This window comes from Mugil cephalus, chromosome 5 (genome assembly GCF_022458985.1).
Source record: "Mugil cephalus isolate CIBA_MC_2020 chromosome 5, CIBA_Mcephalus_1.1, whole genome shotgun sequence".
In the NCBI taxonomy this organism is placed as follows: domain Eukaryota; kingdom Metazoa; phylum Chordata; class Actinopteri; order Mugiliformes; family Mugilidae; genus Mugil; species Mugil cephalus.
In genome coordinates this window covers 21,102,132-21,127,453 of record NC_061774.1, presented here as the reverse complement: position 1 = coordinate 21,127,453, position 25,322 = coordinate 21,102,132, and the positions used below count along the sequence as shown (strand labels likewise).

At 42.1% G+C, this 25,322-nt stretch overlaps 1 protein-coding gene across 2 annotated transcripts in view; it reads left to right on the top strand.

Annotated features, from left to right (window-relative positions):
- LOC125007822 (misshapen-like kinase 1) overlaps nt 1–25,322 on the top strand; it is a 67,022-nt gene that overhangs the window by 29,011 nt on the left and 12,689 nt on the right. Inside the window, exons 11-29 of one of the 2 annotated variants that reach the window (XM_047584660.1) lie at nt 1,104–1,176; nt 1,618–1,741; nt 2,283–2,399; nt 2,759–2,893; nt 6,597–6,662; nt 11,786–12,100; nt 14,130–14,264; nt 14,404–14,541; nt 17,080–17,150; nt 18,941–19,020; nt 21,003–21,088; nt 21,384–21,478; nt 22,005–22,089; nt 22,261–22,428; nt 22,948–23,056; nt 23,500–23,655; nt 23,810–23,953; nt 24,176–24,310; nt 24,457–24,557. In XM_047584660.1, the coding sequence (XP_047440616.1) occupies nt 1,104–1,176; nt 1,618–1,741; nt 2,283–2,399; nt 2,759–2,893; nt 6,597–6,662; nt 11,786–12,100; nt 14,130–14,264; nt 14,404–14,541; nt 17,080–17,150; nt 18,941–19,020; nt 21,003–21,088; nt 21,384–21,478; nt 22,005–22,089; nt 22,261–22,428; nt 22,948–23,056; nt 23,500–23,655; nt 23,810–23,953; nt 24,176–24,310; nt 24,457–24,557 (2,333 nt within the window). The remainder of the gene's footprint in view (nt 1–1,103; nt 1,177–1,617; nt 1,742–2,282; nt 2,400–2,758; nt 2,894–6,596; nt 6,663–11,785; nt 12,101–14,129; nt 14,265–14,403; nt 14,542–17,079; nt 17,151–18,940; nt 19,021–21,002; nt 21,089–21,383; nt 21,479–22,004; nt 22,090–22,260; nt 22,429–22,947; nt 23,057–23,499; nt 23,656–23,809; nt 23,954–24,175; nt 24,311–24,456; nt 24,558–25,322) is intronic. The other variant, XM_047584661.1, reaches the window with a different exon arrangement.

The following is a 25,322-nucleotide window of genomic DNA, read 5'->3' as shown; positions in this document are numbered from 1 at the left end:
GCAGGCGTGGAGCAACTTTTAATTGTTGAGAAACCAGAGACGGGTGAGAATCCCCACCCTAGTGCTGATACATCAGAGTTTAAGCCAAAGCACCACCCCTGACCACATCTTATCTAACGTTAAGTGCTACGTTTTACCGCACTGCACGGATGATTCAACAATGCCCAAATAGGTGGAGTGACAGTGTATGTGAGTGAGATGGGTGATATCAAGGCAAATGACAGCTAAGCAACCTGTGAATCGTAGCCACCTGTTACTCAAAAAGTATTAGTTCTCCGTAAAGTTGGGAATTTGGCCATTGACCAAAACCGTTGGTCTAAAGCCAAGTCGGCTTTTTAGTTCCAGGCTGTAAATATGTTTCTTTCTGCTGGATTAGGAGTTTATGGCAGGGGTCTTCAATGTTTTTCAGGCCATTTCAGAAGCATTATGTAGGGACCAACTATATGTCTTCTATATTAAGCTCGGCCTAGTGCTATCCTACTGTGTACAGGAGGCTTAGATTGACAGGTCTAAACCTCGACTCATCCCTTCACTAAAATATCTTGGATTCAACTTAATGTGCATTTAAACAAAGTTCAAATTTGGAGCGAAAATTAAAAAACTAAAATTTTGCGACCCACCTGCAGTACTGCTGCGGACGCCCTGGCGGTCGCAGACCCCCTGTTGAAGACCTACGGTTTACGGGGATCGACTCAATTTTAAAGCCAGCCTCAGGTGGCCATTCAAGGAACAACGCGTTGACGATCATGTGACAATTCATTGTTCTGCTGGGAAATGTTTAGACCTGGTGTTCGTGTAGATGCTGCTGACATGTACCACCAACCTAGACCAGACCAGACCTCCCACCTGCTGAGTCATAACATTACACAGCCCACGTCATCTCCTGTGAAACTGTTATGAGCCCCCACGCTACCTGCAATTGTTGCAAATGTTTGTCAAAGAGCAGCAGGTTTTTTTCCAAGCAGCAGTTGTTAAGAATGTCAGCTAAATAGAATATTTTACATTGTGTGTAAATAACGTTGTTGATAATTCAATGTTCTGTTGGGAAGCCTCACAATAACCCAACAAACTCTTCCCTCTTTCTGTCTCTTTGTCTTTCCCAGAGGGTCCGGAGTATGAGTACAGCGGGAGTGATGAAGACGAAGATGAGGTCACAGAAGAGGAAGGAGAACCCAGGTAAAAGCCTCGTCACACCCAACACTATATTGTATGCATGCAGAAAGACATTGATTTCTATGTTTAGTGAAGATTGGCAACGGAATCAAACTGGGCCACATATTTTTATATATATATATATATATATATAAATGTACGATCTCTCTCTGATTGTTAGTGTTTTGCATACGGCTAGATCTACACTCATTACACACATCGCTAATGAATCACTTCAAGGCATTTGGATACTTTATGTCCATGGACAGATGCACTGGCCTCTCTGTCTCTGTCCCTGGATGTCAAACAGCAGATGGCACTGCGAACTGAGCGCTAGCTCCCGGGACGAGCTTTAAGTGTATATTCATGTAACTGTGCCTATTTTCTCTTAGTCCTCACATGTACTTGGATCACACGATGCTGTGTCGTATTCACGCCACTTCTCTTTCTCCCTCTTTCTCTCAGCTCCATAGTCAATGTTCCCGGTGAATGGACTCTAAGACGAGAGTTTCTTCGACTGCAGACGGAGGATCGCGAGGGAGGCAGAGAGGGCGGTCACGGAGGAGGCGGAGGTCAGCAAAGACATCAGGTAGGTCCTGAGTGCATGTTCGTTCATATTGCTGTCAAGTACAGCTGATGTCATCTGTACTCATAAAACAAAAAAGAGCAAGTGGAATTTTAGTCCAGGTTGAGTCATCAGGGCTCATGTGTATAGTTAATTTTTATTATCCAGTGTACTGGTTAGTAAAGAGATAAATTATTTCACATCCGTCTCAAACACAAATGGCAAACGTTCACTTGACCAGAGAAAAACTACAACAACTGAATTATCGCCGTTTCAGTTGTGATATTAGTCATCTCAGTTTCACTGTTGACAGTAAGTCTCATTCATATCGTTCAGCCTTTTACTAGAAGCATGTTTTACACATTTACAGATCATCTCGACACAATTGGGGAAATTAATCATAATAGCTTTAAAGGTAGTTTAACAGAAGTTGCTGTCTGAACTCTAATTTAGTTCCACACTTAGTGATTAGCCTTTAGCCTTGAAATAGTTTTATATATATATAAATGTGTGTGTGTGTGTATATATATACTTAAACTGCAGCCATCTATTAATTCACATCCAGGCATTACAGCAGCACAGGCAGCAGTTGGCGGAGCAGGAACGATACAAGCAGCAGCTTCTGGCCGACAGACAGAAGAGGATCCAACAGCAACATGAGCAACGGCAAAAGTTAGAGGACGTAAGTGATGTGTATTTACAGAGAACTTTTTTATCTTCATCTTCACACGAAGCCCTTCACAGTCACCTTCCACCTGCTGAGTCATATCATTTCACAGCGCAATTCATCTGCTATGAAACCTTTAGTGGAAACTAAAGTTACGTTATGTGACCTGACACACACACACACACACACACACACACACAACAAAAAAAAAAAAAAAAACGGTTTAGGAATAACTAAAAAAAACACGAAGAACAGCACAAGATGTTGACCCGGCCTCCGAATTCACCTGCACAATATTAGGAAGGTGGTCATAATGTTATGCCTGATCGGTGCGTGTGTTTGCTAAAAGCAACATTTGTTTTTCTATTTTTCAGCATCAGAGGCAGCAGCTGACAGATTGCGCTTTTCAGTGGGCGGAGCTTCAGGAGATCTTCCCTGGGGAGGAGTCAGATCTCCATGACAACATAATCCTGCTGGACGAGAGAAACAGGAGGTGTGACAGGAGACAGGTAAGGATGGACTCCTGACTTTGTGTCCGTAGTAACTCGGAGGCGCAGCGTCCCTTAACTTCCACTTCCTCAAATGTGAATTATAAATTTAGAGAAGTTGAGAAATATGCCTATATTTTTAGCAGCACTAGCTGAACTCTTGTGACTCTAAGTAAGCATGAGCTTCAATATTTTGTTCTTTGTCTGAGGCAAGACTTGATGCCTTTGTCCAGTTGTTCAACATCAGCGCATGAAGCTACGGTTGTTGTGGTGCGTTCCATTTGTGCTCAGAAGTCGGAATTTCCGAGTTCCAAGTTGGAATTTTCAACTGGAACGTTCCCCGAAATCAGATTTTCTACTCAGAAAGTCGTAGAATCCTCACTACCTACTTCTGTAACTGGAACGCCGATAACTCAGGTGTGACGTCATTCCCAGTCCCGACTCCCGCCCTCCGAGGTAAATGGAACGCACCATTTGTAGCATGCTACAAATGTAAGACAAAGGTCACTCTTCTTTTAGATCTGACGTGGTTGCTGATGGACAAGTAGTCTGTTTATTAGAGCCCTTTCCACCAAGAGACAAAAGTGAAGAACTGTTGGTTGACAAGTTCTGTTCTCACTAACCTTTTAAAGGCTTAAATATCAAAAAATCTAACTTTTGTGTAAAACCTGCACTGATAAAAATACATAAAACATCTCTTGAGGTGTGCAGGTTGTTGCAGGTTGCAAAGTTACATAATACCTGTATCTACCAAAAGCCTTAGTTACCTGTCGGAAGGAATGCGTTGTGGCAAGTGAGAGCGTTAAAAAACACGAGGCCTGTGTGTGTGTGTGTGTGTGTGTGTGTGTGTGTGTGTGTGTGTGTGTGTGTGTGTGTGCGCGTTGGGCTCTATTCATATTTGATGCTGCGGTGAGTTTACACACGAGCATGTTTCCCTCAGAAACTCAACGCAAGCTCAAGGTGCGTTTGATGTTCACTGCGCCGATGTAGCGGTCGCGCCCGTCAGCCTCTGTCACGCAGGTGATAAAAACGTTCTCTCCCCGATGCAGCGGGCCAGAAGAAGAAAAGGCGCGTCTGTGAAGTTTAGGATTATGAACAGCGGAAGACAAAACTTTATGAGACGGGGGGTGACTCGCCGACACACTTCTATCAACTTTAATCCTGTTGCAGTAAAGGAACTGGTGCTGCTTCATATCGGAAAGGACTTGCATTGTGCCGTCGCGGCTTGAATGACATCTTCGGGAATTAAATATGCATAAAAGAGGGGGTTCATACATATATAAAAAAAATCACCACTTCACAGCACCGTCAGACTTTTGTAAATTAGCTAGAAGTTGGAAAGGAAATCCTTTGTTTGGCGTCTTTTGTGCGGTTTCCTCTCTTTCACATCCCTGAAGTTGCCAAAACCTTGTTAAAACCTAATTTATAACATCACACAAGTCTGTGGGAAATTAAAAATATCCCTTTGTCTTTGGGGTAATGTTACAAAGCTATTGTAACTGAGTGTGTCTGTGCGCATGAGTGTGCGAGCACTTTTGACAGAGTGTGCTGAGACGGGGCGAAGTGTCTTAAGCAATTTCAGTCACTTTAAACAAAGGCACAGTTCTTTTTTTTTTACTATTTTAGAAATTCATTTTTTACTCATTAATTTTAACACGTGCTTAATGAATCTACGCCACACACCAGCGAGTTTCAGTAGGTGCATATTACCATCAAAGAGCAAATCAGCAACTGATATCTTGCTGTGGAAGACGCAGTATATCGATGCCGTTAATATCTGTCTAGTTCTATTAACGGTCTATTTGGCGCGCTTGTGTGTGTGTGGCGGGGAGCTCTGTACATATTAGATTCTGATTACACACGCTGCCTCATAGGCATTAAGTTCAGCATGCGTAATGGATCTATCAGACGCTTCATTAAGTTTTAATGCATCTGCATTTAATTATGTGACGGGTTCAGTGAGTGTGTGATGTGATGCCTTGTATTTTGTCAGATGAAGAACTCATCTGGGGCGGCGGCTCCGGTCATTTCGCACATCGATTGATTTGGCAAGCATAACACAATGTATTTCAGGGCGGTTTTGGCGGCTTAAACGGAGAGGCTTAGCATCTCTCCGCACAAGACGGTAAAAGTGATTGATAATTAGTCAACTCTACTGTGTGGAAGCAAACCCCTCCCTTAAAGGGAGAGGCCCGCTGCTTTGAAGTGGGGTTGTATGAGGTACTTCTCCCTAGTCAGTGCATTACCTAGAGTAGATCCCTCCCCCCTCCGCTCCTCCTCCCCCAGTTCAGAGACGGATAGAGGAATTAAAAAAAGATTCCATTTGCTGCCGACCCTGCCCTTTTCCCAGTGCATGCAGGCTCCAGCCACCTGTGCTTCTTCTTCACTGGGAAACGAACGGTCGCTGTTAGTCTTGCATTTACGTAAATCACGTAAAAGACAGGCGTGAACACCCGCGGGATGCGCTGAGGTCACATTTGAGAGATACGATCTCTGACCACATTCAGAGGTGGTCTGGGTCTGTGTTAGCGTTCCTTTGGTAGTGTGAATGTATGGTTTGCTTCATTCATTCATTAAAAAAACACGCTGTCGTTATAAACGATCACCTGAAAAGGAAAAAGCACATAAGGAAGCGCCTTTCAGGTCACCCAAGGACACTTTACAGAAACAAAAAAGTGGCCACATAGTACAACATATACAACAGCATTCAAACATCCAAATACAAGAAACAATAAAAAAGCAACATTCAAGCATCAATTTTGCTTATTGATGTCGATTAGTAATGAGAGTCTTTTAAAATGTTTCGTCCTTGTAGCTGTTAACTAACAAAAAAATAAGTGAATCTAAGTAAGAATTTACAGATGAAAGTTTTAAATGTTAGTATTTACAATGAAATTACGGTGCATATGTATTATTATAGTTATGATCTGAGTTTTGTGCAGGTGTAACTAACGTCAGAGCGGAGATCAATACATAACAACCGGCGCACACAAAACAGCGCTCTTCTCAGGTCTGGAGCGGCGGTGGGGATCCATTAGGGACAGCAGCTGTTAAAATATTCTGCCGGGCCTCAGATGATCTGAGTGGCTGGTCACCTTTGATTATTGCTCCGAGGGCACTTCAGGTCCAGTCGCGCAGACTTCGCCGTTAAAGCTCTGTAATCAAAACGAAGCCGTTGTTTGAGCCTAATCCCTGCGTTCAGATCCGAGCTGAGTAAACACAATTTAAGGGCAATGGTGCAGTCGCTGCAAATATTTAAATGGGGTAGATTTAATTAACCATTGTAAATGTAGAAAAAAAAAAAGGAGAACTTTTTTTTTATTCCAGTAGAAACTCCAAATGAGGTCATAATGAAATATTTAGAGTTGAGGACGTTGGCTAAAAGCTCCTTGCCATCTTGCACACTCTGAATATTTTAGTTCCCACCTCTCCTCAAGTTTTCCTCAAGATCTTAGTGTACCCTAATTAAAGTAACCCTCTGTGTGTGTGTGTGTGTGTGTGTGTGTGTGTGTGAATAGTTTTTCTATTCTTGTACGGACCTAAAATAATACAATAACGTATACGGCTGGTTGTGGTGGATTTACGGTTTGATTAATTAGAGGATAATTGGTTGCAAGAGTTAAATGAAAAGTTGGTTTCAAGGAAAATAGTAAAACGTATATTAATTCAACCACGTGGCTTTCTCTTCGTTTGATGTGTGTGTGTGTGTGTGTGTGTGGAACAGGACCAGGCGGGCAGACAGAGGAGTGCCGACGTCTCAGTGAGGCCTCTGGACTCCGCGGCAGAACAGGTAACGAACCTTCGCTTACTTGACGTTCATTTCCCCATTTTCCGTTTGAGTGAGAGCGGGTCGAATGTGTTTTGAAGTGTTCGCCGCCGATGGTTGCGGTGTGTGATGCCACACTGGGCCGGGGGGGTCGGTCGGCAGCGTGCTGAGGGAACCTCTTTGCAAAATGCTAACCCTTATAATTGTCTTTTTCTCAGACAGCGTATGTCTGTGTGAGTTGAGCCATCATTTTTTGAGAAAATTTGAGAAAACATCTCTTGTTTTAAATTTTCTCAGTCGTGAGAATGTGCCGATAACTTTCATATGAGCTGCTGATGTATTTAATGTCGGACGCACAAAACTGATAATGTCAAGTTATTTGAGGGCTGATGACTTGTGAAGTAGAAGTTCGATTGAGATCATAAAGTTATTTTGGCAGAAATGCAAAAGAAATAGTTTGCGTGAATAGAGGAACTTGTTGTGTGAGTGCCTGAAAAGGAGGTGTGAGATGGGTAAATATAAATAAGGCAGAGGTGGAACAAGGAGACGTTGTGTGAAGTTCATGTTTGAGGTCTGTGTTTTGCTATTATAGAAGGAGACAAAGTGGTTTCAGTCATGCTGTGGACATCTGGAGGGTTTCTCAATCAAGGAGAGATTTAAATGTAGTGTCTGTGCGAGAATAAAGAAAATAATTCAGGGAGACTGTGCTGACAGACGTGGTACTATAGCACCACTCTAAAGCTAATGCTTATCACAGCATGCCATCACTTTGTTTAAAGCCCTTCCTCTCCATATCTCTCCATCGTCTTCTGTTTCTGCTCTTCCCAGCATGCCGTCTCCCTCCTCTACTCGCTAGTTTCCTCTTTCCACCCCTCCCTCCGTCGTCCACAGCGTGGAACCTCTTTCTATTCTGACATCTCCCTTTCAACTTATCTGTTTTTTTTTTGTTGTTTTTTTTTCCCCTGCTGAATTGTTACCGTCTAATCTCGACGGGGTTTTCACACGTACAAATTTGCGAGCCATGTTTCATTTTACCGTCACTTATCTATTAAACTCATTCCCACTCCTCTGAACTACCTCCCCCGAGTCCCGTCCGTCTGCTCCTCTCTAGTGTCTCCCTGCCCGGATGGTGTTGTCAGTCCGTGCTATAAGGAGAGTTCCTCTTGATTTTGCTGCGTAGCATGTAGATGATGGAGACAATGGAACCCAGATGGGGTGTATTTTGTTTTTTAAATAGAAAATGGATCAGTAATGTCAGTTTATGTTCAACTCGTTTCACTTGGAAACATTTGCGGTGGGAAATATATAAGAGAGCTACCAAGGCCCACACTTCATCTAGACTCACTTGCGTTTTCATTTTATTAATACTGCGCTCTGCTCTACCTCCACCTCCACAACATACAAAGAAATGTTGCATCATATACTGCATTTATTTATTTATTCATCTATTTATGTATTCAATCCAAGTCTCATGGTCCTATGGGACCACTTTGCACAGTGGTTGGCGCGGCAACTTGTCATTATTATGTAAAATACCATTTCTATAGATATAGATAACTAAGACAAATGGACACTTGAGTATGCATCAGTATTATATTACAAACCCAAAATGCCAGAACTATACTTGATATATAATTGGCGTGTACTGTCGTGTTTTAGTTTGGCCCATCCACTAAGATAGAGGTAGTGGAGCTCATAACCTATGCTGCACCCAGTCAAACTTAAACACCAAAGTCCACATCAAATAATTCTTAGGTAGCAAATATAATGATGATGGATGTTCAAGAGAAGTCTGAGAAGTTTTGTGATGCCAGGGCTGCCATTTATCACCAGTTTCTAGGGTGGTGGAGGGTGTCGAGCTCAGTGATCAGAGGATCATCTCTGCTTTTTGTGGATGATGTGGTCCTCTTAGCTTCATTGAACTACGATGAGGGATGAGGCCATGGTCCTCAGTTGGAAAACAGTGGATTGGTTCGGGGAGGAGGTGATACCTCAAGTGGAGGAGTTTCTCGTGATCTTGTTCACGAGTGAGGGTAGGAGTGAGTGGAAGATTGACAGACGGATCGGAGCGGTATGTCATGAACTTTGGATAATAACTAAAAAAACTAGATCCCCGATACCAGCGGCCGAAAGTAAACTTCCTGCGTGTGGAGCTCAGAGTAGAAACGCTGCTCCTTCAGGTCAAAAGGAGTCAGTTGAGGTGGTCGGGCGTCTGGTAAAGATGGCTCCCAAACGCCTCCTGGGCATGTCCCACCGGAAGGAGGCTTCAGGTTCGCCCCAGGACACGATGGAGGGATCATATCTCTCATCTGGCCTGTGAGCGCCTCAGGGTTCCTCTGGAGGAACTGGAGGAGGTGGCCAGGGAGAGGGCCGTCTGGACCTACCATCAACAATGGTAGACTCTGTTTCCAAACTCAATGGTCGATGCCATCTTGGCATTATTGAACTCACTTGCTTCAGTGGTGATGGACAATGAAAGAATGGTTTAACAGTGTATTTTGATTATGTTGGTTTCATTGGTTTTTATGAGAGTTCAGATTGTTGCATGCAAACCTTGGTGAGTTGTAATAAGCAAAAAAATAAGGATAATAACTGTATTTCTGCCCCTTTAAGCAACTGTTAATTACTTCCATGCCAGGACATTCAAGGAAATATAGCTCCACTATGGCCTAGACATGTGAATTTTAACAGAAAACAAATGTTTCCATGTTATTCCCATATCAATGTATGTCACTCAATCTTTATTTTTTCTTGACTTCACATAAATAAAACATCTGGGTGTTCTTATTGAGCTCACCATTTTCCAGTGGTGACAGCCGATTGTTAACATGGAGTGTTTTTTTTTTGTTTTTTTTTTTGCTTTTTGCTTGTGGACCAAGTAAGCTGATGTGTTCCCATGGCCAAAGTGGAGTTTAGTCAAACAAGATTAGGAAAGTATGTTAAGTATTCGGACTCTGTACGCCTCCTGTTTAGTCCTCTCATTCTCAGGAAAACATTTTTTAAATATAAAGAGGCGTCTCTTCTGTGGAGGCACTGACAAAATTCCTACCTCGGCCAGTTGGCATGTGGACACCAGATTCATGTCTTAGCGTCTTTAACGATGTTATGTGGCGTCTTTTGGCACAGGGAGTGATGACTTTCTTGAAGTGTGAAGGTGTTTATGTACATGTTGTCCTGCACAATACATTGAAAATCTTTAGACGATGGAACGATTAAATATCATAAATAGACAGTATAACAATGTTTTTCTTGCTGCCCTCTCCTTCATCATTTTAGCTAACCACACCACCACGTTATCAACAATAATCCCAGGGTAGGTGGCTTTGGCGAGTGAATGCATGACCCAGGTATCCAGAGATGCATCTGATAGGTCTGATGTTTGCACGCTGATTGTGAGTGCACGGTGTGGTCATGTGTAAATGAGACGCTATAGTCATTTATAGCACTTCAGAGACTCTTTTGTGATGTGTTTATTGGACATGTCGTAGAAGCCGACAGTCTTCACGCTCCCTACCACAGTTCCCTAGTGTTGATGGTCTGGATAGTACGCCGCATTTACAGTACATCTGCTTTGTTTGCTTTTCTGTGGCTAGCATCAGCACAAAGTAAATTTAAAAGCCCACCGTGTAACTTTTTATATTCCACTTCAGTGGGCTGTTTAGTTCAACCTACAACTACAGCGGGTGCTGATGTGCAAAAACATAAAATCATTTTACAGCGTGTCCAATATACACAAATATAATATCTATGAAAATATCTGTCACTCCAATTTAAATTCCTCCTGCCAATGTAAAACATCTTCTGTTTAAAAGGGGACATCTCTAAGCTAAAGAAAATCAGCCGTGAGATGTGTAGATGACAGTGGAGTTTTTATATTCACGCTTTTATTGCATTTCCTCTGGAGAAAGTTATGCTTGCAAATCAGATTCCCAAGCCAGCCTGCCAGCTCCAGATGCTGTCATATGTCCAAGCCTCACCGCCAGCGCCAGACGGTTTGCTGTTTTATGAACGCTTTAACATGTGGGTCTATGTTTTACACCAAACAGTCGCATCTAGCTTAATGATCCAGCGTTTTGCTTCATGAGGTTTCTGTGCCATGTCAGTGGGTTGTTTCGTCGGTTTCTTTGGAGCCTCGGGGTGTTCTTCTGACAACACCGCACATGCACACGTCTTTTTTTTGCACTCAGAGTTTGGCATATGTGATACAATATGTTACAAAGTCAGTCGTGCATGCGCTTGAGTGGTTCGGACGTATACGACGAGCAGTCTCAGACCATTAGCTCTCATAGTCTCCTTCGCTTTTCCCTAAAAGTATAAAAAGCTAGACTAACTGTAGGCTGTGATAACACATCCCATGTGATTCTGACATGATTTTAAACCCTCTGAAGTCCAATTCGATTAGTGCATATTAGTCCCCTCTACCCTATCAAAGTAATTAGATGATACCAATAAATTACACTTCATCAAAGCAGCATTATTGAACAAAAAAATGATAAATCAAATCAAGTGAATTCTTTGAGTGGAGACAGGCAGTTTGGTGATAGCTTGAAGGAGGAATATGTCATTGATTTACTAAAATAAAAGATAAATTGTTCCTTTAGACGCTGTAACAGCAATAACCTTATGTCCCTGATGTATAGAAAACATCCGGATTATTACATTTTAACAGTTTATACTAAGGGTGGTTATAGGCAATGACTTCATGATACGATACATTATTACAATATATTGCAATATTCTACAAAAATACAGCTTAAAATACACATTGTATAAATGTACATCAGATGACATTTGACATATGAAAAAACAATATTAATCAAAATTTCCAATTTAATGCACTTACTGCAGAATTAATTCCTCTAAAACGTGACTTTTTCTTTTTCTTTCTAAAATTGCCATTCAAAATCGATATCGTATCGGAAGAAAAAATATCGCGATATATTGCCATATCGATATTTTTTCCCACCCCGAGTTATTACCAGTTCTACTAAGGTAAGTTCAGTAACTCCCCTGTCAATGTGCTTTGTTTGTTTGTTTGTCACATTATTACCTCACAACACAGTACACACACCGAACATCACATCTCCTACATATACGCTTCCAGGCTCCGTCATTTTGTGCGTGTGCTTTTCATGTGTGCTACATAGAGAGCCGCGTCTTCAAGCCAGCTGCTTCGCCATAAGGCCCAGCACTCCCAGCCTCCGCTCCAGCCGCAAGCCAAGCATCAGCAGCCCTCAGCGGGCAGGAGATCCCACCGCACCCTGCCCAAAGACCAAACCCAGCTCCTGTCGCTGCAGCACGACCACAGACACAGGGAGAAGGAGAGGCAGAGGCAGAAGCAGAGAGAAACGCCCGTGGCAGCTGCCCAGAAGCTACCAGCAAATAGTGGGAACGCTGCTGCTGTTGCTGCTGCTGTTGTTGCCGCGTCACCCAGCCGCCCTGTAAACAGCCAGCGCTCCGCGGTAAACCCTGCTGTCCTCAGCCGTCTAGCACCTTTTATCACCTCTACATATCTCTGTCTGCTTTTGCTTCCTCTTCTTGTAAACTCTTCTTTTCTCTGTCATTTTGTTTCGTCCATTTTCCTCTTTTCGTCTTTGGTTTTCTCACTTTATTCTTATCTCTGTTTGGACATCTTTTCTCTGAGGGTCACTACAACTTGGAGAAAGGAAAGACAAATCGTAAAACAGCTCAAACCCAAAACCCAAAAAAAGAAAGGGAAGCAGAGTGTGATACTGGGGTGTTGGTGTAAAAATCCTGCCAGTTTTGAGGTTTTGACCTTTGTGTTACTGGGCCAGCGTGTGACAACTCCAAAACCTCCGCTCACGTGTTTGTTTTTCTTTCTGTGAGGCCGTGATGATTTTATCAGCTCCAGGTTTTTTTGTCAATGCCTGAATGCTGATGCTGACTGTGTAGGGGTGACGGTGTGTGGCTTCTGCTCTCTGTTCTTATCATGACAGCTTAAACCACACAAGGAACGAGAACAGGAACAAGACACAAACCACAGGTGTCATTCCCAGAAGCAATCAAACAGCCAGTCACAAGGGCTGTCTGTGGTAGAATAACTTTGGTTTACAAAGAAAAAAGGTTGTCACTTTCTCTATGAATAGCAGTAACAGATTACATAGAGGGATTGTGGGTTTTAAAGCAGGAACAATTAAAACAGCAGCTCTCCCTAATAGAAAGAAATGATCCAAAAAACAGTCGTTTTGAGCCGACTGAGGTCCTCATCAGGATGAATACTACAGCAATAGAGGGTATGCGTTGATGTCACTGCCACCCGGGGCCACGCCCACTGAGTGGCTAAAACACGGTGAAATGTAGCAGTGAATACAGCGAGGCCGGGAAAAATATGGATTATCAGATCAAATTAAGGACAATTGGACTCAACAATGATCCATACGAACCACCAAACAACAAATGCTCCACGAAAATTGACATGAAATCAGTTCATATGGACATGATTCCAAAGCCGGGGAATTTTATACTTTTATGCTAAAGTATGACGTTTTGGTACCTTATGCAACATAGCTCCATTGCCTTTGTACTACAGTACCCCTCTTATTTGGAAAAGTGGATTAGCCTCAATTTCAGTTAGTTTAAGTTAGTTTTAGTTCATTGCAGTTATGATAAATGTAGCTAAATAAACGGTGCTAACGCTAAGAGCTTTTCTGTAGAGTAACGATAGCCATACAATACTGTAGCATCCGACCATGCATTTAAAGGACGACGAGGAGCGATCGCAAATATTGCGTTTATTGTTTTATTGTTGGAACTGAAATAGTTACTGTCGGCCGTAACGACGCCAACACAACAACATGGACAAACTTATCTGACAGCCCTCCAGAACGTAACGTAAGAAGTAACTTAAGGTATGACCAAGTTTCAGTGCCTTTACTCCAGTTATTTCCTCTAATGTAGCAATCCATTGCTATGCACTCGCAGATAACTGTAAAAATATATCTCTGACTGCTTTTCAAATCTGTTGGTTCAGTCAATCGCACAACAGCTCTTCACTGGTTTTTAAATTAATTTTACAATTTAGACACTATTAAAGCCAATGATTCAAACTAATGCCACTAATCGCTGTGCTCAGCTGTCACTTTTTGCTACTCAGTGGCCGTAACCACGGAAACTTCGCTTGCTGTGACATCACATCGCATACCCTCTATAGGCCAACAGGTTGAAAGAACTGCAAAAAAATAACAACAATGTCTCCTCCAGTGCGTGAGACCAAATAAAAGAAGCACTTAAGCGTTTAATTCAATCAACTACATCCTCCAGAGTGATTATACACGTGAAGTCTGACACTGAAACGTGAACTGAACATTAAGGAACGTTAAGGTGCAGATTTGGGCTGTTATTTTATTTTCCTACGTGTTTTACCAAGTTGTAAACTTCATTTCATCACCTGCTCTAAAAGAGGACTGCATAAGTGAACGCACACACATGAACAAACGAGGCTTATGTCTTATGTGTTGCTCTATGTTTTAGATGGAACTCCAGGAATCAAACTTGGCCAGGCTGCTTTTGGCAGCTGGTCTGCCCAGCCAGATGCACTCGAGGCTGGGATCTGGAAGCAGCTCCAGTCCTTGTACCCCTGCCATGCAGAGAGCGCACTTCAACCAGGTATACACAATTATATCACATTATGCACTCACTCTGTTTTCCAGTCATAATCATTTGGATACTGTTGCTTGAAGTGCTTGAAGCCACATATTCATCCTTGGATTTTTTTTATTTATTTATTTATTTTTTCCTCCACCAGAATGCCAATCTCCGCTCCAGTCGAGATCTCCCTCACAGCAGCTCTTTGTCAGATATGGCAATCTCCCCCTTATCCCCATATCCCCCCATGTCCCCAACTGACAGTGTCTTCTGGGACCCCATGGAGACTCCACCTAAAGTGAGTAATCATCAGTTCTTTTAGCTCCTGGATAATAACACATCAGGTTACAGCACCAGCAGTAGTTTGGATGCCTGACATAATTGAGGCATAAACCAACCTGATGTTTATTTTCTTTTCCTGCCTGCCTTCAAAAGGAGGAAGTTGTTGTTATTGTCATGCCAGTCACAGGATGCAGGCTGCATCACATGAGTGGGGCATAATCTGTGTGCTAGGCATCTTATATTCTGGTCATACCAAGCCGAGGAAGTGGTGTGCACAGCGTGAGGGATGGTATAAACGTGGGTGTGTGTTTGTTTATGGGGAAAGTTTGTTTGTGCGCTTGAGACGGGAGGAAGGAGCAGAGCTGTTGCGGCGTGCCGCTAACGAAAGGCGTCGTCGTCACAGGCATAAAAAACACATCATTCATTCGCTCTCTCCTGCTAATACCGCTGCTCCCCCGCTAAGCGCTTTACAAAGAGAACGAGCGGGTAGGTGTATTTACTAACAGAACGCCATATGGAGTTGATAAAACAACTAATAACTACCACAGAGACCGGAGGGGCGCCCAATAAAGCTGTATGTCTGCTATGTTGTGTTGTAGGACATATGGAGTCGATAGAGCAGTTAATAACTCTGTACTCTCTCTTGACTGGAGCTGGTTTAAACTGATAAACTGAGAGGCTATGAAGCTGTTAAGATGAGAGCTCCAACCACACTGTACAGTCACACATTTCTATTTGACATCTGTTTGAATGCAAATACTTCACCAGATGAATAGTTTTATACTCGCTGTTACGAATCCTTAAGGCTCGTTGAAGGTGCTAACTGGTCTCGTCGGCGCTATGTCTTTTTGCTTGTAAAGTTAATATTTGTTTCTACTTCCTGCGTCACTCTCAAAAATAGCGACTGAAACCTTTTGCTGAAATTTCGCAGGAATTTAGAAAAAGTCGAGTCATGCAAATGTGTTCCGTCTTGATTGATCAAAATACCAAAGTAAAAACACACTTCCTGCAAACAGACCAATCTCTTAGGGATGGGTACCGTTAAGATTTCATCTGATACCGGTGCACGCTGAACAGACTATTGCAACCAAGACTACACACGCAACACAATATCGCCTTTGAGCACTTGTTGCAGGTTGCCGAGTCTGCATCTTCAACCAAACTTTTGACTTGTTTCTCCTCATCCTGAAGGTTCAAAGGGGGCTTTATCCACAAAATGAACTGGAATAACATGTTATTTGTTGTTGTTGTTGTTTTTTGTACCGTACAAATTGTTTTTGGAGGGAAAAAAAAAGAGCAAAGGCGGCAGTAATTAAAAATTCATTGGCACCGAAATGAAATCTGCGTTGCTTTTCGGTCTGGTTACTACCAAGTATCAGCACACATCCCTACCAATTATAGCTCCTGTGGTCTGCGTAGTTAAAGTTTTGGGAGGTCGAATCATTGTGTGTGCGTAGTGTCTGAGTATGTTCTGCGCTGTCACTGTAGCTACGGCGTCAAATTGACGCAGAAGCCAAAACCTCCTGTTACTCAGGGCTTTGTAATGTGTGCGCTGCAGTTATAGACAGGAAGCTGTGTGCTTCTGTTTGTACAACACACACACACACGCACACTGCATTATCAGTAAGAGTTAGACAATCAGAGTGAAGCCCACACTTTCTCTCACACCCCTCCCTGTTTAGTTAGAATCAGGTTCAGATCTCGGTTGAATTTGCCACATATTTGAGATAGTCTCATCAGTTCAAGGGAAATGTGTCGTGTCAGTGTTTGATAGACACGGAGACGTGTGTGCGTGCGTTGAGAGTGGCTCGATGCAGGATGTGGGCAACTCGTCTAGAGGGTGATAGGTATTCCCACAGATGTCTTCCTGCTTTGCTGGGTGTGTCTTCCTCTCCGCGACCGTCTCTTGTGACCCAGGAGACGGGAGGTCAAAAGGCTGCCAGCTGCTTGGAAGGACGTGAAAAAAAAACACACAATGCTTGTTAACTCTTTAACACAGAGACTCACAGAATCTCTTCTGTGTGTGCAACATCTTTTTAAAATAAAGGTCAGAACAGAAATGTCCCATGGTAGTATTTTGTGCTCATTGATATCCGTAAAAGATTTCACTGTCAAAACCAGTCCCTCGTTATTAGATAGTATTTCCTCAGTACACGCTGTGTAAGATTTAGACTTGGCTCTCGTGCGTTCAGAGGAGCAACTCTGAACTGTTAATAAATAGCGCAGCCAAATAGTCTCATTAGATTCTCAGTAATAAATATCTCTCTGTGGGTTATTAAATTTTTTATTGCACACAGCTCTGTAGCCTTTCAGGCACTACAAACGGTGTTGTATATAAAGCTTTCATAACCTTGCTATAATTAGATGAAACTCCGCTTGGCTGCATGTAAGATTCTTGTTAAGAGCTCTTTATGAAAAGTGAAACACGGAGTCAAGGCCTCGGGGAGACTATGATCTTTGTATCCTCTATCCATGTGCGTGTTTGTTTGTTTGTTTGTTTGTTCGTGTGTAAGTTTCAATCTGGTAAATTGTCTTTTCTGTGTATGTCTTCCAGGTCCCAGAGCGCACAACTTCTAAATTCTACTGTAGAGAGCTGGTGATGGGACACAAGAGGGCCGCCTCAAGGTAAACCTCTATAGCACTAGGGCTCTCTAGAACTGAAACTCAAGGGCTAAGTTAATGTTACAAAAACACGACAGTGCTCATGTTTACCAAAGGAAGAAAGCTGGAGTAGGTTGTAGTCATGCCCCACACATAGAATTCACAAAGGCTTATGGTTCAGTCTGTTATTTTGTGTCTTATTGGTGTCAAATTTGGTATCAGAATTGTGAAATTTGAATAGAAATTTAATGTATTGTAATACCCTTAAATGGTCTCTACACTGTTTTTTCCTAACATTAGGTCAAACATTTTTTTTCATAATGTTCCCTTCTTCTTGAAAAATTGTGTGAATGAATCATCTTCGAGTGAAAACAAATGGTGAAAACTTTAAAAGGTGTGAAGTGTAGCAACATTCTGGCTTTGGCAATTTTGACCTTGACACAAAAAGATTTGTTGCTCCATTCATTTCCTATGGGGAAACTTGTACTTGTATACTAGTATATATTCCCGTCAGACATAATTCAACCACGCTGGACTTGTCCTCATCTCTCTACGTTCCTGAGATACACAAACTTTGGACATAAAAATTGCGATATCTCGTGCTAGAGACACTGAGGTTGGACAGGTGCAAAATTTAACACTCTACATCATTCTGTTCACAAGATATTTATCGCGATTCTCCACTTTCCCTCCTTTAGCTTGTGGATTTACAGACACTGCCCAGTTAGTACAAACCTTTTGTACTGTTTTGATAGGAAGTAACCCTCCACACCAGCAGGTGGCATTAGCAGCTAACACTATCACGGAGCTGTCCTCTCTGTGGTCTACAGTTCATTCGTTTTGCGGCACAAATATTTGCTTTTCTTAGAGTTTAGAATAGGTGAAGAAGAAGAAAAAAAAAAGATGAACTTCTTCTGTGTGCGGCCACAGTGTTGTCTTTCATTGACTCGCTGTGATGTGATGCTGAATCGGCTGAAAACAAAAAACAAAAAAAAAAAAAACGCTGACATTGGTTGGGGCAATGGTGTGAAACCAACTGGGAAAACTGGGGTCACAGCCGCTCCCTGAGGCCCCGACACCTGGCCAACCAGTGACTTGATGTGTATATACAGTTGGTGTAGTTCATGTTGTTTAATGTAGTCTTAGAAATAAAAAGAAAAGACTCGTCAGTTTGCAGGCTATATAAATATATCAAAATAAATGTCATCGTACTCTTTTAGATCCTCTAAACTACCATCTACCCCATGATCTTCTAATAATGTATATATTGTATTGATTTACACTTTATATATATATATATATATATATAGCTGCAAACTAAAGAGATGTCAGTGGGTTGCTTCATGTCCACATCCTAGTTTAATTTACATCAACTGAGCTGAAAGCCGGGTGCAGTGGAATTTGCAGGGATGGCTCAGCAGAATTAAGAAACAATAAATCTATTTGTCCTTAAATTGGATGCAATAGAAGCACTAATAACATTAGTCTGAAGGAGAATGCTAACGTACATACCTCACCAGTTATCTTTGGTATTGTGACCACGCTGTCATTAAGGTAAGAGTGAGTCTTTTTTTGTGGTGAGGGCTTCTATCACACTACAACTCAGTACATAGGCATTAGAGAAGAGTCGCTCATGGACAGAACAGATTGGTTTAGCTTGGGTGATCACTTTCAATTAGGAAAATCGGGTCATTGCAGTGACAGCGTGAAGGATATACTCAAGATTAGACACATGAAATCCACCCCCAGCTTCCCTTACTGTACCTCTGGTTTTTAATCTGTGATTCTGTCTGTGTGCCTCTCTCGCCATCTAGTGGCAGTCCGGTGTCCATGGCAGATAAGAGTGGAAGGTCTGCGTCTCATGGAATCTCGTCCTCCAGCAGCAACCACTCAGGTTTGTGCCCCCTTCGGTCTTGTGCTGTTTACCTGTTGTGTGGAAAATAAAAATAAAAACTAACCCCTCAAAATAGAAGCTCTGAAGCTGGTCCTGGATAAGGCTGGTAATTCTTTCAGCTCTCACTGTTTTTAAAATAATTTTAGTGTTAGTTTGTTTTAAAAACTGGCTTTATTTATCACCACCTAGACCTAGACCTATGCAGTCTCACTAAGACCGCATACCTGACACACGCATTGATCAGGCATAACATTACGACCACCTCCCTATGAACGTGTGTGTGCCTGCATCCTGCTGGGGATGGCTGCTGCCATCAAGGAGTGTCACTGCTGTGGGGCGGTCGGGTGGTAACATCCATGTTAATGTCAGGTCCAGAAGTTTCCCAGCAGATCACTGAGTTGTCACAAGATGGTCAGTGTTATTTACTCCTCCTGTCAGCATCGACACCGTGATGCGCTCAAAGCTCGCCCTCTCTTCTGTGTGTCGGGAGAGAAAGAAAGAGCTGAACTCTGCGTGCTCCGTGGTTGGCAGCAGGGAGGCTGCTCTTGTTGGGGGGAGATAGAGACGAGAGAGGACGGCGGGGGAGAATGTGTTTAGTGTTTCAAAGTTGCCCTCTGTGTGCAGTTGGAAGGAAGCAACTTTTCATACCTCCCACTCAGTTTTGGCTGCTGGCTTCAGCCACCTTTGTGTGGAGCCACAGATCAGAGATTCTCCTTGAGACTCTGTCCCGCAGCTCCGCTTTTATCTTTATCTGCTCATTCGCAGCTGAGGACAAGTTGCTCACTCCTTTGAACTATATTGTTATTGCGAAGGGCATTTGTGGCATTGATTTACTAAATCTCAAGATGGATAACAATACCGCGGTTTAAAGCAGATTGATAATGCAGTTGGTTGCGGAGCAGGGGATTAGTAGCCCCTGCTTGTCGCTTGTTTTGGTTTTTTCCCATGAAGTCGTTTGATTCCTGAAGCAAAGAGGAATTTTCTTGGCTTCTCTCATTTCTGCCATTACCGGAAACTCTTGGTATGCGATGAAAAAACAGTGGCCTTTTCCTGTTTTGTTCTGTAAAACAATCATATTTGTGCTCAAAACTGTAGCACAATCTCGAAACCACTGAAGCAACGTCAGAGACCGTTCTTCTTTTACCATCTAGGAATTTGTTCTGGAATAATTTAACCCAAATCAAATGCGCTGCTCCAATCAGTATTTTAATAATAGCATTCAATAAAAAGATGGAATGTGAGTGGAGTTTAAACACCACGAAGACTCGTGTTCAAACTTTGCAGTTCTTCTCAGCTCTATAAAACCTTGTAACTTTGTTTTTAGTCCAGCATCTTGAATTTTACTGCCTGCATCTTTGCAGTTTTTATTCAATTGCAGCAGTCATCTGTTTCCAGTGGAAAAGCTTGAATAGCCCACTGTATACTACCGACCAGCACCAAACATTTGGTAATTAACTTGAAGGATTTAGCTGCTGAAGAGCTTTTTTTTTTTAGATATTTAAACCATGAGTCGGCGGAGAGTTACAAACTGAGTGAATATCATCACATGCTAATGCCATTGTTGCAAATGTGCCAGAGATGTGTTTACATGTCAACGCGCTGTGGCGAGGGTTATCCTTACATGTGTTTCCACATCAACGTTGACCTTTTTAACATCAATTTGTCTCATCTAAAAATACTTTTATTCTAAAATAACTGGCAGTGTCGACATCATGATGGAGTCTCTTTGTCCAGTGTTTAGCACCTACTCCAACACAGCTCCACATTTTCAGTTTATGGCTATGAAGCAGTCTAACCGACTGATCTCATGTAGAGGCCAGCACAGGCTGCCATTATTTGAAAATGGCCTCATTGGTCCATGGTAATTATGCCTTTCAATGCTAATATCAGTCTGGTTAGTGTGTTTTTTGCTTAACGCCAACCAGCTGTTACTCTCACGCTGTGTAACCTTCTGCCAATGTGTGTGCGTCTGTGTATTTTAGGCTTCTTCAAGTTGGAAAGTCCTCTCCTACAGCACCGTCTACAGCAGCAAAGGAAGACAGAAAGCACAAGCAGTGGACACGCACAAGTAAGTATCGAGATACGACTTATAAATCTACCAAATCTGACTCTCAAATGTATATTGAGTGGAAATCCAGGTTGTATGAGATCATGGAGTAACACTGCAAAAGCAACACGAACACTAGATGCTGATTCACAATTGTGTCATCGCAAAACACACCAGCAAAAATTCCTCCTTTACATTAACAGTACAGATTTCCAGTCATGCCCTCCTCTTTACATCTTCATAATCACCACTCAGCTGTGACTCATTTTGATTCACTTCCCCTCTCTTACTCATATTGTTCCTTTGCTCCACGCAGGGAGTCAAATCTGCCCTGGCTCGGCTCAACAAGGCCACAGAATACTCCTCCTCTAGTGACGAGGTTGGCAGCAGCGATGACGAAGAAAGGAACAGGTGAAGCCTTCAGTGTAGTTCTTGCTATGTGAATGTTATATTTAAAAAAAATTTAAAAAAAGATGAACTGTGGTGATCTCTCCGGTGTGTCCAAACAACTCAATGGCGAGATCCGGCCTGTTACGAGATGCGGCGCAGCAGTTGTGAAACCAGTATTACAAATCAGGGAGAGAAATAAGTAAAAAGTCATCGTGCCTATTCAGGATTTTGAGAAATTCTGCATGTTGAAATGTTTCTGCTGACTACCGAGGCAAAGTTAAACCACCAACGCTTTCAAAATGTCTCACTTTGCATAATGCAGGAATTAAGTCCCACGTTAAATGTGTCATTGGTTTTTACATCAACCCAAATTTACAAAATATATATATATATATTAGTCTTACTGTATAAGTATTTTCACAAATCTGCCTCTTTTTTGTTTTTTTATAACCACTGGTCTGGAAGATGTATCGATCATATTTCTAAGTACTAAATGCAACGCATGTAGTCAGACTCTGGCCTAAAGTCTTGACCTGTCTGCTTCAAGGTCCGGCCTGTCCAATGGCAAAGGCAAATACTTCAAAGGAATACCTGATGGCATCGTCCTGCAACCTCACCACAATCTTAACCAGGTACCCAGCACACATAATAACAAGTTGCGAGCTCACTGAATCATGTCTTAGCAGTCCCTCTTTTTAGAAACTGTTGAACACACAGACTTCCTGGAGGTTTTCCAGCCATTCTTGAGACTTGATCCAATTCCCTCCCCTTGTCTTGCTGCTTTGTCCGTGACTGTTCTGTAGTTCTCGGGGGTGGGTTCAGATGAAACCTACTTGCTGCCAGATCTTCTGCAGAAAACTTCTTCCTCTAGTCCTACCCATAATGCACTGGGCCAGCAGCAGCGAACACATGAGCTTAGTTACTTGAGATCACCCTCGGCTCCTGGATCGCCCACACACCAGGAACTCCATGTAAGTTTAATAGGATCGGTCTGTAACAAACACAAACAGAGAGAGAAACTGAGTTAAAAAAAATGTATACAGTTTAGAGAAAGTTCTTTTCCAAGCATTGTTCATGTGAGATCATTGCCTGAGCCCGGTGCTGTTTTTATGGCTTTAGGAAATAAATGCTGCAGTAATTACATTTGTCCACCAGAGGGAGGTGGTGGCTCTGTGAAGAGTGATCAGCAGTAACATGATGCATCTTATTATCTGTCTACATTCAGAACTGTTGTGCTCAGCCAACCTTGTATTTTATATTTCTTTATACACACTTAGAAGTAAGAACGCCCTTGTTATTAAAAAACTGTAATAAGCTTCACGTAGAAAACACAAAGATGTTGGAAGATGGCAGAGCCGTAGTCACTGATGTGTAGAGGAATGAATTGTAATTGTGTTTTTGTTTATGCGGCAAAGATATCAGGCAATTAAAAAAAAAAGAAAAAAAAAGACAATCGAATTAATGGCCGTGTCTGTCGTTGTGCTCATCAGGCTGTCGGCAGTCCTACTGGCAAAAACACCCCTACATCTTCATCTTCCTCCTTCCTGTCCTTCATTGATCCAAGACTGATTCCCATGTCATCGCCACCACAGAGCCCCAGTGAGTACACTTACACCACAATACACGCACATAGATTACTAATCAGTTAATTACTTTTTCATTTTGAATGCCTCAGTTGGACAAGAAATCATTTCCACACACGCCTGTCCAATTGAAATTTGGCTTTTGTGAGTTTGAGGGTATGGCAGCAGCTTCTCATTAAAGAAATTTTTTACATATATATATATATATATTCCTGTGCATGACAAGCTGCGCTAGCTGCCAGATTTTTGTGTAATTATAAATGATGATACTTATATGCAGTTTGAAACATTACACAACAGGTCATATAACATAGATTTACTCAAGCCTTTGCAATAAACAGAATATCTTGTAGCTGTTTTGTAGAGATAATAGTGTTTTTTTTATTGTTATTATAATTGGTGCAACTAGACAAATCTCAGCCATGTTTTAAATATATATATTTTTTTTTTTTGTCCCAGCGGGTAGTAAGGGTGAGCCGATCAAGAGAGAGAACCACAGGAAGGGCTCTGTGGTGAACGTGAACCCAACCAACATTCGACCACAAAGCGACACTCCCGAGATCCGCAAGTACAAGAAGAAGTTCAACGCTGAGGTTCTTTGCGCTGGACTGTGGGGTGTGTAGCTTCATGCTGTCTTAAATACTCTTATTACACAAAATGTCGTGATAGGAATGAAAAGAAAAGTTCCCCAATCCACAAAATTTGTGGATTTATATATAGAGATGGATGCATGACACTGATTGTTGTGTGTTTTTGTTTTGTGCTGCAGGTGTGAATCTGTTGGTGGGGACAGAAAACGGCTTGTGGCTGCTGGATCGAAGTGGTCAAGGGAAAGTCTACTCCCTCATCAGCAGACGGAGGTTTCAACAGATGGATGTGTTGGAAGGACTCAATGTGCTGATTACTATATCAGGTACTATAAGTGCAGGGTCAGGTATACAACATTCAGACATCTACAGTATACGCACTGCAGTACACTGGGAAAACCAGCCTTTCTTATTCCAATATATCAACTCATAACATGAAGGATTTTCTTCAGTGTGTCAGAAAATACACCATTGTAGTTTTCAAAATAATGTAACTGGATGTTGTTTCACTGAAGCAATGTATATGTTCTGACTACTTCTGACTATAGGTAAAAAGAACAAGCTGCGTCTCTACTACTTGTCCTGGTTAAGGAATAAAATCCTCCATAATGACCCTGAGGTGGAGAAGAGACAGGGCTGGACGTCAGTAGGTGACTTGGAGGGCTGCGTGCACTATAAAGTGGGTAAGTACAAGTCAACAAGTCACCACTGAAATATTTTTTTTTTCTATGGGGCTAACTATAAAAGGTAAAAGAATTTGGAACTGCATGCTCAAAAAGTAATCAGGAATCCACTTTTTAATGTTCTGTTTCCTTTTGTTTTTTTTCAGTACGCTACGAGAAGATAAAGTTCTTAGTGATCGCGTTGAAGAATGCGGTGGAGGTGTACGCCTGGGCTCCCAAACCCTACCACAAATTCATGGCCTTTAAGGTTGGTGATGTTTGAATATAAAATGTCTTGTGCATTAGGAGCTGTGGTTTGCCCTGGTTGTAATGATAGGTCAGTACAGTGTGTACTGTAATTACAGCTTTATGCAGTCGTCTTTTCAGTCACTTTAGCCACTTTAGATGACTGTGCTCAGTCTGTGCACTTATTATCTGTCCAATACTTGGATCAGCAGTTAAAATATAAAGTACTAAATGTTTTTTTCTTGTATTAATGGATATCTTAAACCACAGGTCTTCAGTAGGGAGTCGATGACCCCTAGGGGGTGCGTGGAGGTACTGCAGGAGGGCTGCAAAATCTTTGGTTGATTAGACATTTTTCATATACATATATAATTTAATTTCCCCCCACACATTTTTTTCAAATACACATTAACATGAATCCAACATATTTTAGTAAAGGGATAAGGGAGTTTAATATTGAATGCAAAATAATAATTATAATGTTTATTTATAAATAGCACTAGGCCGAGTTTAATATAGAGCACATGTAGTAGGTACTTAATCTCTCCGTCAGTCTGGGGTCCTTGGCCTGAAAAACGTTGAAGACCCCCGCCCTAAACTGCTGCTTCACTTCACATCAAGATATATAAATTGTAGTCATGTTAGCAATCTGGTTTTAGCATGCTAACTGAGGGTGAAGTGAAGCTTAGACTGACAGAATAGGTCCACTATGTGAAGCCTCACAAATGGAACATGTCCTGTGCAAGATGGCCTCCGTGCAAAAGATAAAAATGAATCTCAAACATTC